The sequence below is a fragment of the Centropristis striata genome, chromosome 3, assembly GCF_030273125.1.
Source record: "Centropristis striata isolate RG_2023a ecotype Rhode Island chromosome 3, C.striata_1.0, whole genome shotgun sequence".
Lineage (NCBI taxonomy): Eukaryota > Metazoa > Chordata > Actinopteri > Perciformes > Serranidae > Centropristis > Centropristis striata.
This window is the reverse complement of record NC_081519.1, coordinates 3,979,847-3,996,889: the sequence shown is the minus strand read 5'-3', so window position 1 is coordinate 3,996,889 and position 17,043 is coordinate 3,979,847. Positions and strand designations below refer to the sequence as shown.

The 17,043-nt window shown below is 37.5% G+C and overlaps 1 protein-coding gene across 1 annotated transcript in view; it reads left to right on the top strand.

Annotated features, from left to right (window-relative positions):
- The window catches only part of ptprt (protein tyrosine phosphatase receptor type T), a 555,356-nt gene that overhangs the window by 426,454 nt on the left and 111,859 nt on the right, over window positions 1-17,043 (top strand). Inside the window, exons 19-20 of the mRNA XM_059329753.1 lie at window positions 5,194-5,274; window positions 6,668-6,703. Coding sequence (XP_059185736.1) covers window positions 5,194-5,274; window positions 6,668-6,703 — 117 coding nt within the window. The remainder of the gene's footprint in view (window positions 1-5,193; window positions 5,275-6,667; window positions 6,704-17,043) is intronic.

Genomic DNA, 17,043 nt, shown 5'->3' with positions numbered 1-17,043 from the left:
ATTTACAACTTTTCAAGCTCGAATGTGTCTCAAACCAACTCCATATACTCGTCATACTAATTATTTTACAGTCCCTGTATTACTTGTCGGCTGTGCTCACACATGCATTCGCTTTTATTTATTTATTTTACAGTTGCTGTACAAGAAAACCCACATGCATACCTAGTACACTGCAAAAAAGGTGTGTCTAAAAACAAGATAAAAACACTAAATCTGAGGGGAAAAAAATAAGAATTTAACTCTTAAAACAAGATAAATTATCTAACACTTCTAAATGTAAAGTTTTTTTTATCTTGGTAAGAAACAAATAATCATCTGGTCACTCTGCTCGGGCCAGTTCATCGCTGCTGGCAGCATTAATTTTATCTCTTTTGTAAATTTTTTGTCTTTTTTGGTAATTTTGCGACCAAAAGAAGATGTAAAAAGACATGAAATGACCAAAAAAAGACACAAAAAGACACAAAAATACCAAAAAAGACACAAAAGTTGTAAAATCACAAAAATTACCCAAAAAAAAGAGACACAAAATGACCAAAAAAGACACCAAAAAGACACAAAAGTCGTAAAATCACAAAAAGGACATAAAAAGACAAAAAATGACCCAAAAAAAAGACACAAAAGACGTAAAATCACCAAAAATAGATAATAAAAAAAACACACAAGACACAAAAAGTTTTTTAATCCTCATAAGAAACAAATAATTGGCATAAATAATAGATAAAAGGAAATTAGGAGAAGGCCAATCGATAAAAGTGAGTTTTTAAAAGAGAAGAACGGGAGAGATTTCTCTGAAAATATACAAAACCTTAATGGATAAATGTGCAAAAATACTCGATCTGATAACATGCATGGTTACTAATTTGCTGTTCGAAGCTTGTAGATAAATGACAATAAGTTATGTGAGCATGCACACACACACGCACACACACACACACACACACACACACAGATGGCGACTAGCTGCAGGTCCTATAGATAAATGTGTGTAGGCTAGCTGTGATATCTAGTGTGGATTATTGAACAGGCTTAGCTAGCATATAATATGTCACAGTCAGTCTCCCAGCAATCCCCCAAGGTTTTATCTGTGTGTGTGTGTGTGTGTGTGTGTGTGTGTGTTTGTGCCGGTGTCTCTCTCCTACATATCATTTATTTATAACCCCTAGCAGTCTGTGTGTTAGTGATGGTGTGTGTGTGTGTGTGTGTGTGTGTGTGAGAGAGATATAGTGTATCTGCATGGACGTAGTAGCCATCAGTCACTGTTTAAGAATGCAGGACCTGATGGTGGATCCCATTTATATGCAGTGATATATCGTCCAGCTCTGTTCTAACTTTACTTTATTCCTACATTTGCTGTTTTTAAACTGGCGGCAGCAATTCAATCAAGCACTGAGAGGGAATGCAGCTCAGTAGAACAAAACAGTTGAACTGCATTGTTTTCCCATCATACAACTCAGACTGTTATCTCACTCAGTCATCAGTCAGTTAAAGAAATTGACCGCGGCTGCACATTTATTTGTTTTTTGAGTATTTTTTTCCCATGGCTACAAGAGGTCAGTGTTTAAACCAGGGGTCTCAAACTCAAGTTACCTGGGGGCTGCTGGAGGCAGTATCAAAATGACCAAAAAAAGACACAAAATGACCAAAAAAAGACAGAAAATAACTAAAAAAGACACAACAACAGACACAAAATCACCAAAAAAGACACACAAAAAGACACAAATGACTTACAAAGACACAAAAGGACTAAAAAAAGGCACAAAATAACTAAAAAAAGACACAAAATGACTAAAAAAGACACAAAATAACTAAAAAATGACAGAAAATGACTAAAAAAAGACACAAAATGACCAAAAAAGACACAAAAATAACTAAAATAGACACAACAACAGACACAAAATGACCAAAAAAGACACAAAATGACCAAAAAAGACAAAAAAATGACAAAAAAAAGACACAAAATGACCAAAAAAGACACAAAATGACAAAAAGACACAAATGACTTACAAAGACACGAAAAGACTAAAAAATGACACATAAAATGACCAAAAAAGACACAAATTGAGACGACAGAATGACCAAAAAAAACCCCACAAAAGACACAAAATGACAAAAAAGACACAAACCCCTGTTTCTGGTTCGGTCTGTCGTAGGTAAATGTTTGCAAGCAGACTTACAGAGTGACAGATAAATCACCTAAATATGGTGAAAACATTGAAGTAACAGATTGGAATCTGTCCGTTGTTTAGGTTTCTTTGTGCACTGAGAAGAAAAACAGGTCACTGAAAAGTTATTCTCATTCTTTGACTCTATTCTCCGCTGAAACATTTCTGTCCTCTTCAAAAAATAACCGAGACCCGTTGACACAGCTCTGACTCCACTCTCATAAAAACAGCATGTTGTGAAGGAGAGATTCTGAAAAGAGACTTGGAAAAATTGATGCCAAGGAGCACTGAACCTGTTGTTGGAGGTTCATGATGGCCGATCACCTCACGTACACACTTTATGTTGGTTTGTCCTTTAATATGTCCCCCGTCTGTCTGTCTGTTGAGTCCACACATTGCTTTTTCACTCTGAGGAGTCCAGTGGTCATCATAAAAAAAAAACAACAACATTTTTTTAAAGTGAGGTGAGGCTGAGGAGAGTTTTAAAGAGGTGCTAACCAAAGTTATTATAGTTAACGAAAACTAACGAAATAACCGCAGCTACACTGTAAAAGATTGTAATAACTTTTAATCCTTACTTCTGCTAACTTCTGCAATGTGCTGAATTGGCACGATTGTAACGCCGCTATGAAATGTCAGCTAATGTTGCGACCACAATTTTGAGTTAGCATTGATACGCTAATGGCTACTCTTGTAGCTGTAACAAGCAGCGCCGCTAGCATCAGTTAGCTGCTAGCATCAGTTAGCTGCTAGCAGCAGTTAGCCGCTAGCATCAGTTAGCTGCTAGCATCAGTTAGCCGCTAGCTTTCGCTAATGACCAAATTTCACAACAAAGAAATAAGAGTTAGCAGAACTATTGTCCCTTGTTGTGAACCCCAACTTTAAGATATAAGTAACAACAACTTACAAACTTGTTTTTGAGCAGACAACTGGCTTCCTTTGTTGTGCTAACTTACATTATTGCCCTGAGGCCCCGTTCACACGAGGACGGTCTGAACAGAAGACGCAAAAGTGGCGTTGCGTCTTCACTTTTTATTCCTCGTTTAGACGAGCATTTCCGGGAGGAAATCTGCTGCATACGGTGACGCAAAAGTGTTTGAAATTCGATTGTATACATTCCAGGCGGCATCACTTAAAGCGATAAGAGCATCTTTGGGCATGCAGAAGTTTTCACGCCACACATTTTCATCAGCTACTCCTTCCACAAAGTTCTCCACCATCACTAGATCTCCCAGGTCTCGTTCACAGCCGTCTGGCTCGCCTCCGACAAATTGCTGCATCCAAAATGTGATAGAGGTAATTACAGATCCTTCTCTGTCAGAGCTGTCAGAGCTGCCAGAGCAGCTTGAAGGTCCCACCATGGAAATAATCCCACGTTTGTTTATTTCCTGTACTGGAGCATGTATGTGACGTAAACACATACGTGACGTGAGCAGATCAGATCAGAGTTTTGCGTCTTGTCAGTGTAGACGACACGATACGGCAGAGCGTATTTAACTTTTCCACTTTGGAAGGTGGTTTCAGATTTTTGCGTCTTTAAGCCCCCAAAACGCCGTCACCGTCTCAACGAAAGGCACTTCCGATAAAATATTTTGTCGTTTTTACCCGCGAGCCACCTCGTGTAAACGGGGCCTAAATGTCAATAATTTATATTTCCAAGTTTTACCAACTTAAATCACTGTTTTAGGCCCAAAAAAAACAAGTTGGCTTTTTTTGCAGTGTGGTTGAATGAGTCTGTTGCTGAAGCTGCTCTTTAGCATCCTGTCCTCCACCACCTCCTGCAGGGTGACAAGCTTATAACCTTGGTGCTAAGTAACTAGCTCAAACTCTGGCACAAACACATGTGCAGTAACTCTCCTTTTCATGCTATTGACGTCCTGGTATCTGTGAGTGTGATGATTGATTAGAACATGTCCAATGGAAAATGCTAAAATACAACATTTTCCACCCTGTTCTCCACTTTTGTTCCTCTCCATTGGCTCCGTCCATTTATAGCTCCAACCATCGTTCATTATACACGCTGCAGAATCATTGTATCTATTGACCAACATGTCATTTTAACAAGCTCGCTCATTGAGACGGAACCACTTTTGTATTTCAGAATTCAATATTGGTAGCATTGATGGTGCCATTAGAGTTATTGGATTGTCCCTCATGCTTTTGAATTTGGAGTATCGATCTTCTCTTGCGTATGTTTTCTTTGTTAATTGTGTCCTGTGATGATTGATTGTTGTTGGGTTTTTTTTTAATTGAGACGACAGAATGACCATAAAAAACCCCACAAAAGACATAAAATGACCAAAAAAGACACAAATGACTTACAAAGACATGAAAAGACTATAAAAAGACACAGATGACTAAAAAAGACACAAAAAAGACACAAAAGACTTACAAAGACAAAAAAAAACACAAATGACTAAAAAAAGACACAAAATGACCAAAAAAGACACAAATGACCAAAAAAGACACAAAATGTCTAAAAAAGACACAAATGATTAAAAAACAGACACAAAATGTCTAAAAAAAAGACACAACAACAGACACAAAATGACCAAAAAAGACACAAATGACTTACAAAGACACGAAAAGACAGAAAAAATACACAAATTACTAAAAAAAGACACACAATGACCAAAAAAAAGACACAAAGTGACCAAAAAAAGACACAAATGACTTACAAAGACACGAAAAGACTAAAAAAAGACACAAAATGACTTAAAAAAAGACACGAAAAGACTAAAAAAAGACACAAAATGAGACAACAGAATGACCAAAAAAAACCCACAGAAGACACAAAATGACCAGTAAAGTTGATTGATTGTTGTTTTTTTAGCCGAGGTCGCTAACCTTTTCTTCTTCTCTTCTTTCCCCTCTCGTCCTTCACCTGATCTGTCTCTACTGGCCTCATTTCACATCCACCTTTTCCTGTCTTACACCACCTTTTCCTCCATTCCTTCTGTTTTCTTTGGTTATTTTCTCTCCTTTTCTTCTCCTTGTTTCTTCGTCCTCTCGCTCACCTTCGTCTCCCCAGCCTCCCCCTCTCCCTGCTCTTTTTCTGTGCAGGGAAGCAAGACACTGCAGAGCAAATCCCTGCTGAATTCCTACTACTCAGGTACACACTTAAACACACACAATCCCACACACACACACACACACACATAATCTTTGAAGATGCTTCAGGCACTGATTCAATGGCTGCAGAGTTGCCTGCAGCTGTAACTGCAACTGGACAAACAAATCTCTGAGAATGACACGACGGTGAACCGGAGAACCAGTTTTTGTTGCAGGCTGCTGTTCACTTTGATCACATGACTTCTGGCTCTCAGCTAGTGGATGCTGGATCATTTCTACTGCAGCTCCTTAATGCACTACAATGGTTCTTCACAGTTATTTAGCTTGTTATCACTTGTGGAAAATGTTTATGGTCCTTACACATCTCACACTAACACACCTCTTCTTCACCTCTTGTGTTTCTCAACCCTGCAGAAACATTGATATTACAACGTTTTTACTGATCAACATAGGGACAATCAAATACTTGATATGTTTTTCAAGATGGCCTATGTCAATGTGTCATTTTTAGTAATTTTGTGCTTTTTGTGTCTTTTTTTAGTCATTTTGTGTCTTGTTCTGTCTTTTTTTAGTCATTTTGTGTCTTTTTTTAGTCATTTTGTGTCTTTTTGTTGTTTTGTGTCTTTTTTTAGTCATTTTGTGTCTTTTTTGTCATTTTGTGTCTTTTTTTAGTAATTTTGTGTCGTTTTTTGTAATTTTGTGTCTTTTTTGTCATTGTGTGTCTTTTTGTGTCTTTTTTAGTCATTTTGTGTCTTTTTTTAGTCGTTTTGTGTCTTTTTTTAGTCTTTTTGTGTCTTTTTTGTCATTTTGTGTCTTTTTTTAGTCATTTTGTGTCTTTTTTTGTCATTTTGTTTCTTTTTGAGTGTTTTTTGGTCATTTTGTGTTTTTTTTAGTAATTTTGTGTCTTTTTGGGTGTCTTTTTTTGGTCATTTTGTGTCTTTTTTTAGCCATTTTGTCTTCTTTTGTCATTGTGTGTCTTTTTGAGTCTTTTTTTTTTTGTTCATTTTGTGTCTTTTTTTAGTCATTTTGTGTCTTTTTTGGGTCATTTTGTGTCTTTTTTTGGTCATTTTGTCTCTTTTTTTAGTCATTTTGTCTCTTTTTTTTTGGTGATGATTTCAAAGTTCTGGAAAAGTCCCATGATGCATTGCGACACTCCCACATGTATTCTGATGCATTTCATTGGCCAAGAGACCGAAAATAGGGGGAAAAAACTACAAATACTACAAAATGACGTATCTGCTTTCCCGGCCTTAATGGAAGAATAACGCAACAGCGCCCCAACAGGTTTTAATGGTAGAAATGTGGTAATGCTTAAATGGGTTAAGGACGTCTGTACTTTTTTTAAAAAATGCTCATATGTGTCATTATGGCTGGTTGGTTAGTTGCAGTCATCACTGTTTCTGACTGAACCTTGTTTGTGATTTTGTGTGCAGTGTCTAAAGAGCCAGTTCCAGCCACAACTTCTATAGGTGAGTAAAAACTATTTCATTTTTTTAATGGTGTCTCTGTGGTTTTGCTTCTTCACATGCTAATAGCTGCAGTTAGTGATTCTCCGTCAGATAAAGCTCTTAGCTGTGTGTTTACGTGTCTGGGAGAAAAAAGTTGCTTTTTTCCCACTTTTTTCTCGTAAATTGACGACGTTTTTCGCCACTTTAATCTAGTAAATGTGCAACTTTTTTCTCGAAATATTACCTGAAGTTACCAAAGTTCTTTGCCTAATAAAGGGTTAAGAAATTGGTTTAGAACATATAACGTTTATAAACCATCTATCAACATTACTCAGTTGGTTATTGTAAAGTGTTACCCAAAATAAAATGTCAAACCCATTTTCCAGGACCTACTTCCTGTCTTTTCCTCTACACTTTTCCTCCCTCTATCCCCTTCTGTTAGCCAGATTGACCAGTTCTTTGCCAAGCAGATTGGCTGTGGCCCCTGCCAAAGTGTGTGTGTGTGTGTGTGTGTGTGTGTGTAGGTGTGTGTGTGTGTGTGTAAAAGTAAACCGTTTCACACAGTCTCACACACACTCTGGAGGTAGAAGTGCTGTGGTGACATTTGTCCGCCGGTCTCCTTTTACGGGAGTGTTTCTGTTTAATGTGATAATAGTTCTCAGGCAGCTGCCAGCTCATCATCTTCCTCACTCCTCCTCTTCCTCCTCCTCCTCCTCCTTTCACTCCTCTCGTCTTCCTTCCTGTGTTCTGCCCTTTCTTTCTGTCATCATGCCTGCCGTCACATCCTTCCTCTGCATGTCCAACTACATCTTCCTCCATGTTATTTTGATAAATTATTGCCTTTTATGTCATTACTTTTGACTTTTAATCCCTACTATTCTATATTATTACTTATATTATTAATGCAGCTTTTAGGACTTTATGTTCAGTAGAATATTTTCCTTTCCATTTGTTTTAGTTTTTCTTGCTTTTTACTTCACTTCCACGTCTCTTCCATACATACGGTTCACTCTTCCTTTCCTCGCACTTTATCACACGTTTTTCCTCTCCTCTCCTCTTCTTGTTTCCTCTCCTCTTCTCTCCTCGTTTCCTCTCCTCTCCTTGTCTCCTTTCCTTGTTTCCTCTCCTCTCATTGTTTCCTCTCCTCTCCTCTCCTCTCCTCTTTTTCTTTCCTCTCCTCTTCTCTCCTTTTTTCCTCTCCTCTCCTCTCCTCATTTCCTCTCCTCTCCTTCCCTTGTTTCCCCTCCTCTCCTCTCCTTGTTTCCTCGCCTCTCCTCTGCTTGTTTCCTTTCCTCTCCTCTCCTCTCCTTGTCTCCTCACCTCACCTCACCTCCTCTCCTCTCCTCCCCTTGTTTCCTCTCCTCTCCTTTCCTTGTTTCCTCTCCTCTCATCTTCTTGTTTCCTTTCCTTTCCTTTCTTCTCCTCTCCTTGTCTCCTCTCCTCTCCTTTCCTTGTTTCCTCTCCTCTCGTCTTCTTGTTTCCTCTCCTTTCCTTTCTTCTCCTCTCCTCTGCTTGTTTCCTTTCCTCTCCTCTCCTCTCCTCTCCTCTCCTTGTTTCCTCTCCTCTCATTGTTTCCTCTCTTCTCCTCTCCTTGTTTCCTCTCCTTTTCTCCTCTCCTCTCCCTGTTTCCTCTCCTCTCCTCTCCTCTCCTCTCCTCTCCTCTCCTCTCCTCTCCTCCTCTCCTCTCCTTGTTTCCTCTCCTCTCCTCTCATAGAACAACATGTTTCTCCTCCTGAATCTCTGTAGTTAACCAGCTGAATCACTGTTTTACCTGCTGAGTCGATGTGTTAATTAGCCAGAGACACAGAGAAACAGGCAACAAGATAAATTAGACAGACATCCTCTACTCTGCATCCTTTCTGCCCTCGGAAAAAAAAACAACAAAACAGAACATCCTCCATTGTTTCCAACAATGTTGCAGCCTCACATATTCAAGCTAATTTACTGTAATGTGCACAACTGGCTACACAGGTCTCAGTGTGCTGCTGCACACCAAGGCATGATGAAGCAGAATGCAAAACAACGCTTGAGCGATTTGTGCAACGGCACGAATTTGCTGTCATACATCTTCGCAGAATGACGTTAGCGTTTTGGCGAACCATCTGTTCTCTCCACAATTAGACAGAAAGACAAGATGTAAAACAAAACTTTTATCATTACTGTGAAGAAAAATCTGCTTCCCACAACAAATACAGAAAATAGACTGTTAAAAAAAAGAGAAGAAATGTGGGATGATAAAACTTACAGACACAGCAGTAAAAGTTTAAGAAACAGAAGAGTATTTTTCATCACTCCACCCAGTCATCCCTCCTTTCTTCCATTCAGTATCCTTTCTTCCATTCACTCACACTTCCCTCTTCTGTTCTTCTATAAACTCTTCGTTTCATTTCACTTAATTCAGCCGTTCCTTTCTGTCTGTCCATCCTTCAGTCTTTTGCCTCTCCTCATTTCTTTTTAACTCTTAACGTGTTTAACTGACACCTTTTCTCTGCTTTTATCCATCTTTTAACCCTCTGGGTCCACTCGTGACATTTTCAGCCATATTTGTCATTTTTCACTTTTGTTTTGGCAATCATTTTGGCAGTGATGCTGCAAATGACATGATTATTGGCAACATTTTTTTTTTCCAGCAGGGCGGAAGTTGTTTAAGAGGTTTATGCAGAAAAAAGAAGAAAAAAAATATAAATCTCTAAGTTTTTATCACGTTTTTTTGGAAGTGGACACTTCTAGCGCGAATGGTCTGAAAGGGTCGTAAATTAGAGTCTTTCTTTCTAGGGTTAAAGTTAGGCTCTTTCTTTCTTTCTTTCTTTCTTTCTTTTTTTCTTTCTTTCTGTCTTTCTTTCTTTCTTTCTTTCTTTCTGGGGTTAGGCTCTTTCTTTCTATCTTTCTTTCTTTCTTTCTTTCTTTCTTTCTTTCTAGGGTTATGCTCTTTCTTTCTTTCTTTCTTTCTAGGGTTATGCTCTTTCTTTCTTTCTTTCTTTCTTTCTTTCTAGGGTTATGCTCTTTCTTTCTTTCTTTCTTTCTTTCTTTCTAGGGTTATGCTCTTTCTTTCTTTCTTTCTTTCTTTCTTTTTCTAGGGTTATGCTCTTTCTTTCTTTCTTTCTAGGGTTATGCTCTTTCTTTCTTTCTTTCTTTCTTTCTAGGGTTATGCTCTTTCTTTCTTTCTTTCTTTCTTTCTTTCTTTCTTTCTTTCTCCACCTTCCAGTTTTTACTCTTCCACCAGTTATGTTTCATCCCTTCATCCCTGTTTATTCTACTTTTATCTACATTGGTATTCCATTTCATCATCTCTTTCCTGTTGGCCTTGGATGGTGATCGTGATAAAGATGATGATGATGATGATGATGATGATGATGATGATGATGATGATGATGATGGCAACATGCTTTGTGGTCAATTTGCAGGTCCTCCATCCACTAATTTACTGCTCCAATCAATAAAATAAGTGCAATGCTCAGCAGCATGTGTAAACAGAATCCAGAGCTTTATCTGCAGATGGATAGATGGAGGGATGGAGGGATGAAAGGATGAAAGGAGAGCTGCAGCGAGGTTTCAAAGGGGGATGGTGGTTGTGCTGGTGGAAGGAAGAGAGGGGAGAGATGGATGGATGGATGGATGGATGGTTGATGGAAGGAGTGTTAATTGAATCAGTTACGTGAGAAAAAAGTAGATAGAAGAGTGTATGGACATACCAACAGATGTGAGGAAATGAACAGATCAGCAATGGAAGGATTCAGGGATGAGCAGACGGAGAAACAGATGAACTGATACATACATACATGAAAGATGTATGTATGAAAGATCCATAAAAGATGGAGAGAAAAGGAAGGAGTTGCAGCATCAGTAAATAAGTTAAGAGTTTAAAACATGAGGAGAGGCAAAAGGAGGAAGGAAAGAAAGAAAGACAGAAAGAGCCTAACCCTAGAAAGAAAGAATGAAAGAAAAAACGAAAGAAAGAAAGAAAGAAAGAAAGAAAGAAAGAAAGAAAGAAAGAGCCTAACCCTAGAAAGAAAGAAAGAAAGAAAGAAAGAAAGAAAGAAAGAAAGAAAGAAAGAAAGAAAGAAAGAAAGAAAGAAAGAAAGAAAGAAAGAAAGAATGAAAGAAAGAAAGAAAGAGCCTAACCCTAGAAAGAAAGAAAGAAAGAAAGAAAGAAAGAAAGAGCCTAACCCTAGATAGATAGAAAGAAAGAAAGAAAGAAAGAAAGAAAGAGCCTAACCCTAGAAAGAAAGCAAGAAAGCAAGAAAGCAAGAAAGAAAGAAAGACAGACAGACAGACAGACAGACAGACAGACAGACAGACAGACAGAAAGAAAGAAAGAAAGAAAGAAAGAAAGAAAGAAAGAAAGAAAGAAAGAAAGAAAGAGAAGAAAGAAAGAAAGAAAGAAAGAAAGAAAGAAAGAAAGAAAGAAAGAAAGAAAGAAAGAAAGAAAGAGAGAGACTATTTGCTCTAAATTCCTTTACAGCGTATTCTGAACGATATGTGTTTGTTTGTCTGCTTGCTAGTTTAATCCGAGTTGAGATGTTCTGCTGATACATTTAGGATGTTTTTTATCCCCTGAAGCTCACTGCTCGAATATAAAACGACACCAGGGTGATGGTGCTGAATCAGAGATGTTCTGATTCTATTAATTCCCCTTTTCATATTTTTGTAGTTCATTGTGAGGACATTTTTCTACTTCTTTTTTCTTTCTTCCCGCTTTAATATTTTCAGTCAAGCACGACAATAGCCCAGCTGTCTAATTAAACAGACCGCTCTTAGCTGATTTAAGAAACGCTCAGACATTTAAGGAATAAATAAAAAAAGGTAAAAAAAAAAAGAAGAGAGCAGATGGCTCTCTTATTGAGGTTTTTTAGGGGGGAGAGAAAAAACGAAAAATACTGTCAAAATCATTCTTGCTGTGATCACAGATATTTAGTTTCATTAGTTTCTACACCTTGACATTTCCACTTCAATTGAGTTCATTATGTTACTGACTTTATGAAATGATAGAATTCTGCTACCTCAAATAAATGGACAGAAAACATTTCCTTTTCAAAGTACGAATCCGCCATTTAGACACATTTCAATACCTTTCAGGCTTTGGAAAATGGATAATGGTACTATAGGAGACTGAATTGTGACAGTGAGGATTGTTTCTTAATAGCTTGAAGAGAGACGAGAGAGTTGGAGAGAGAGAGAAGAAAGTTATTAAGACGACAGTGAAAGAGACATACAGATTGAGGGATCAAAGACGGAGAGAAGGAGCTTGGGTAAATCCAGTATGCAATGCAGAGGGGGGTTTAGCTCTGTGTGTGTGTGTGTGTGAGTGTGTGTGTGAGTGCTTTCTTTTTGAACCAGCTGTAAAGCTTTCTCCTTAGCTCAGGTGTTTTCTAGGCTATGGAAATGGGATTTAACACACACACACACACACACACACACACACACACACACACACACACACACACACACATTCTTGTACTTCTATCTTTGTGAGGACCCTCATTGGAATAGTAAATTCCCTTGCAAGGTTATAATGGTTTGGGATTTTTCATTAGTTTTAGTTTTAATTTTCATTGTGAATTTTTGTTTTCAAATTCAGTTAGTTTTAATGTGTTTTTAGAGTGAGTTTGCTAGTTTTAGTTTAGTTTTTGTTAGTTTTAGTTTTTTGTAATGGGGTATTTGTTGGGTGGGAGATTAAAAGAGGTCACAGTAAATTTTGCCTTTATTTCCTTTGTCTTATCCATCTTCATTATGTATGAAAAAAGTTGACAAAGACGAAAATGAAGGACATTTTCACTATAATTTTAGTTAGTTTTGTAACCACACAATACAGTTTCAGTTAATTATCATCATCATGTAACCTTTAACCCTTAAAACAAAGTCTGAAGTCTCAAAAAAAGCCTTTAAAGAAGTGAGGACCGGCTGAAATGTCCTCACTTTGCAAAAATGTCCTCACTCTGTTGGTTAAAAACGTGTTCCGGTCCTCACTATGTAGGAAGTACAAGAACACACACACACACACTCACACAACCTCTTTCTCACAAATTCTTGCATATATAAGCACCCAAAGGGAAGCCAGCATTTACATGCATAGTATAACATAGTATAATATATATATATATATATATATATATATATGCATAAAGAGACAAGGACACATCAGAACGTTACAAATATGCACAAAAGTACACATTCACACATATCTGTATGCACAAACACTGAGCTCAGTGTTAACATTGATGCGACGTAAATCCACTGGATCAGTAGAAAGCCACCGCAGCGTATCGTGCATTTCATGTGCAAACACGTTTTCCTCTAAAAATCAATTTCCCAGACACTGATGTATGTTAAAAGGTTACGCAACACTGTTCTCTGTCAGTTCACAAAGCAAGCGTCAGCCTTTTGTGCCCGACCAAGGACGGGCCTTTGCAGCTGTTAGCACCCATGTTTTTCCATGGATCAGGAGCTTTTTTTGTGGTTAATTAGGTACACATGCTTGCAAAAAATACCCTGATAAAAACACATGCAGAGGCATTTCAGGAACCTCAGAACCCAAGAACAAAACTGAAGATCTGTTGCTAAAATCCTCCCTTGCACATTCCTGTTTCTTTTCATAGCCACGTAGATTAGGCAAATTAGACTAATAGTGGATTAAAAAGCAACGGCTTTGGTTGAGACACAAGTTTTGCAGGTGACAACACTGAAAAGAATCATCTTTTTCTTTGTAATTCACTGAAGAAATAGTTGGATGTTTGCAGACATTCTGAGGGAAAGCAGATTATCATGTTTGGCCTTTAAAGCAATAAGGAAATAGGTTTATTTCCCTCAATCTCTGTCTCTTTACTTCCCTTCTGACAATTTGAGAATCTGATGCTTAAACATCAATGCGATGTTCCCATGTGGGTCCAAATATTAATAACCAGCACAGCCTGTTCTTATTTTTAGTCTAAATAAATACCGTGCACATGTTGTCAGTACATCAAACTCCAGCATAGGTTTTTGTTTTAAGTTTCCAGGGCGGGGTCTTCTTAACCCTGTCGAGTGTCCAAAAGCTCCAAATAATCCTGGCTGTAAACTTCATGAGGCCAGTTTCAGTTTGAGGATGATATACCAAGTAAAACTGGAGACAAGCTCAAATATATTTAGTATAAAATGATAGAACTGGATGGAACCCTCTTATATGTTAGATTTGACACCTTTGGTCACATTTGCAACATTTCAAATTCTTTAGTAAAGTAAAAGAAAGAAAATAAAAAAGATTCAAAATCACATTTTATGTTGGACTCAAGGAATAAAAAAGACACAAAATGGCTAAAAAAAGACACAAAAAGACACAAAATGACCAAAAAAGACATAAAATATCTAAAAAAGACACAAAATGAGAAGACAAAATGACCAAAAATAGTAAAAGACACAAAATGACAAAAAAAAAAAGACACAAAATACCTAAAAAAGACACAACAAAAGACACAAAATGACCAAAAAATACACAAAATGCCCAAAATTGTTACGCTAAACAGACAAGACACAAATAAAATGGAGTCCCACTAGAATAAAAACCAGAGTTGATGACAGGATCACACACAATCACAAGATCACTTTTATGTTTTTTCTTTGTTTCTTTTTGGTTCAAAATGTTGATCCAGTAAGTCAGAATAAAAAAATCTATTATTATTAGGTCATATAGGTGAGGTTGTGCTGAAAAAAATATATTCAAATTTGGCATTCAAACATTGTTTAAGTGGTGTATACAGGCTTCAAAAATGGACAGAATAGCCCAAAACTCCATAGAGCAACATTTAGAGCTCAGTTCATTAAGACATGCATAGTTCCTGTGTTCAATAATACACATATATGAAAGTAATGTCCACGTGCCCTGGGTGATTACTCTACATGCATCAATGTAGCTATTTTATAAAAGAAACCCAAGTTATATTAAATTATACACAATCCAGTCACCATTGTTCTGCTGCACAGTGGAAGCAGGAGATGGTCCAGAGTCACCTCCTGTGTAAAGAGCTCATCATTTCTATCCACAGCCCAGCTTGTATTGGGAGTAGTTTTTACGCAGCATTACTGAAGGGCAATTATTTTTCCCAGTCTAGTTCAGCATAGCATTAGGCTGCATGTAAGGTGATTATGGCTAATGGTAGTCATTTTGTTTGGCCATAATGTGGCAGTGCTGGGTAATTGAAGGTGAGAGCAGGGTTGAGAGATAGTAATTTTTAACCTTTATGTGCTCAGGGAAGATTGAGCTCCGGTGCTCTTTTCCAGTCACTTCTTGACATACTGCCTGCTTACACAGCTGATATTCTCTGCTAGTGGTCTCTTGGTGACATTTTCTTTTGACAAGTCCGCCCGCCTTTTGGTCTGCCAGTCTTTCACCATTTGTCCCACCATTTTGGGTGGCGTGTTTCATAATACAACTATAGCTGCAAATATAGATTTCCCCATACAGTCCAAACAGACAATTACAAATATGAAGATAAAAACATAAAAAATGACATAAGTTAGGAATGCATCAATTTTAAAATCCTCTCTGGGATGCTGTTGTACACTGCAAAAAGGTGTGTCTAAAAAACAGATACAAACACTAAATCTGAGGGAAATGATCTTGCTGCATGGACAGATAATTTCACTTGACAAGATTTCTTAAATTAAGATTATTAAATCTAGAAATAAGCATGTTGAACGCTAAAAATAAGAAATTAACTCTTAAAACAAGATAAATTATCTAACACTTCTACATCTAAAGTTTTTTTTATCTTGGTAAGAAACTAATAATTGTCAGGTCACTCTGCTCGGGCTAGTTCATCGCTGCTGGCAGCTTTAATTTTATCTTATATTAAAGATCTAAATTATTCTTAAATTTATTATATTATTATTTAATATGCTACTTTATTGCCTGATAAAGGCAAAAAATACTTTTGGTACAGTTCAGTGGGGTTTTTTTCCTATGAAAACCCTGACACAGTCAAGTTTATGGGCTGAAATATGTGCCACCAGAAACTGAATTTGAATGTTTTATATTTGAATTTGAATTGCTTAACTTGAATAATGTTACAAAAAAAAACAAAAAAAAAAACAGAGGTGCTGATTGGCATTATTATAATCACAACATTAAATACAATGGTTATGTGTTTAAAAGAAACAAAAAAATCCTCTCTGGGATGTGACTCGTGATGCAAAAAGACTATGATTCATACTGTAAGAGTCTAAAATCGCATCACTTCCTGTGCACGAGAGGATTTCCCCTCATATGTCTCACTACAAGACAGCAGTTGTTTAGAGCAGCAAATGTAAAAAGAGAAAAAAAAATCTTGAATCACTTTTGTGTTTTATTTGACAATCCACAGTAGCTAAACAGACATCCATTTGTATGAAAATATTGCATATTACTTTAATCCCTCACATCTTTGTTAATTCTCTCCATGCATCAGCTGTCGCCTATACTAACACAGTGACTAACACAGTGAGCAGCTGGAGGCAAACAGTGCTTCCCTGCCCAGCAAGGATATGAAGTTAATCCTCCTTCCTCAGCAAAGAGACATAGATAAATAAATAAACCTATCTGTCCACCAGTCTCTCTCTTTCTCCCTCTGGTCCTAACTTGCAAGATAAGACTCAATTTTTGTTGAAGCAGATTTGTCTGTCTGCTGTGCAGCTGCTCGGTGACTTCACAGATCACTGTGTAGGTAACTTGCATGCAAACACACACCTACACACATGCGGATATTTCTGTCCTTTTGGTGCCTGTAAATTCCAAAGGAAGTGGCTTTTTATGCACGTACACACACATTTGCAGCCGTCACACGTGCACACAGGCACTACACAGACTGAGAGCCGGACACTATGAGTTACTGTATTCTCTCCTTATGTCAGAAGAAGGGAGGTGAAATGAGGTAAACGGCTGGGATGCTGTCTAGACCAGTTGATCCCTGTGACCTGCAGTTCAGATATATATTCTGCTGCTTCTCTTTCTCTCTTTCTCCTCCTCCGTTTATCGCTCCTTTATTCTGCTGCTCTCTATCTTTGACTTGCCTTTGCCTCCGCTATCTTTTGCTTTTCATTCCATCTGTCGCCTCATGCTGCATTCTCCATTTAAGTTCAGTTTTCAATTCATGTAAGCAAAACAACTTCAGCACACTGCTAAGTAATTAAGTACATGATGTTTATCTTTTAAAGAACTCTTTCTCTTTGTTTCACAGACTCAATTTATTTCCGCCTTGTTCCTTATACATATTTATTCTTACTCACTTATCCGCTGTATTATCTCTCTTTTTTTATCTATTTCACTCCTCTTCCCTCACTGTGAGGTCCATCCTCTTTTTTTTTTGCTCTGAATATTTTAACCATCCCTCTTCATCTTTCAGAAAGTCCGA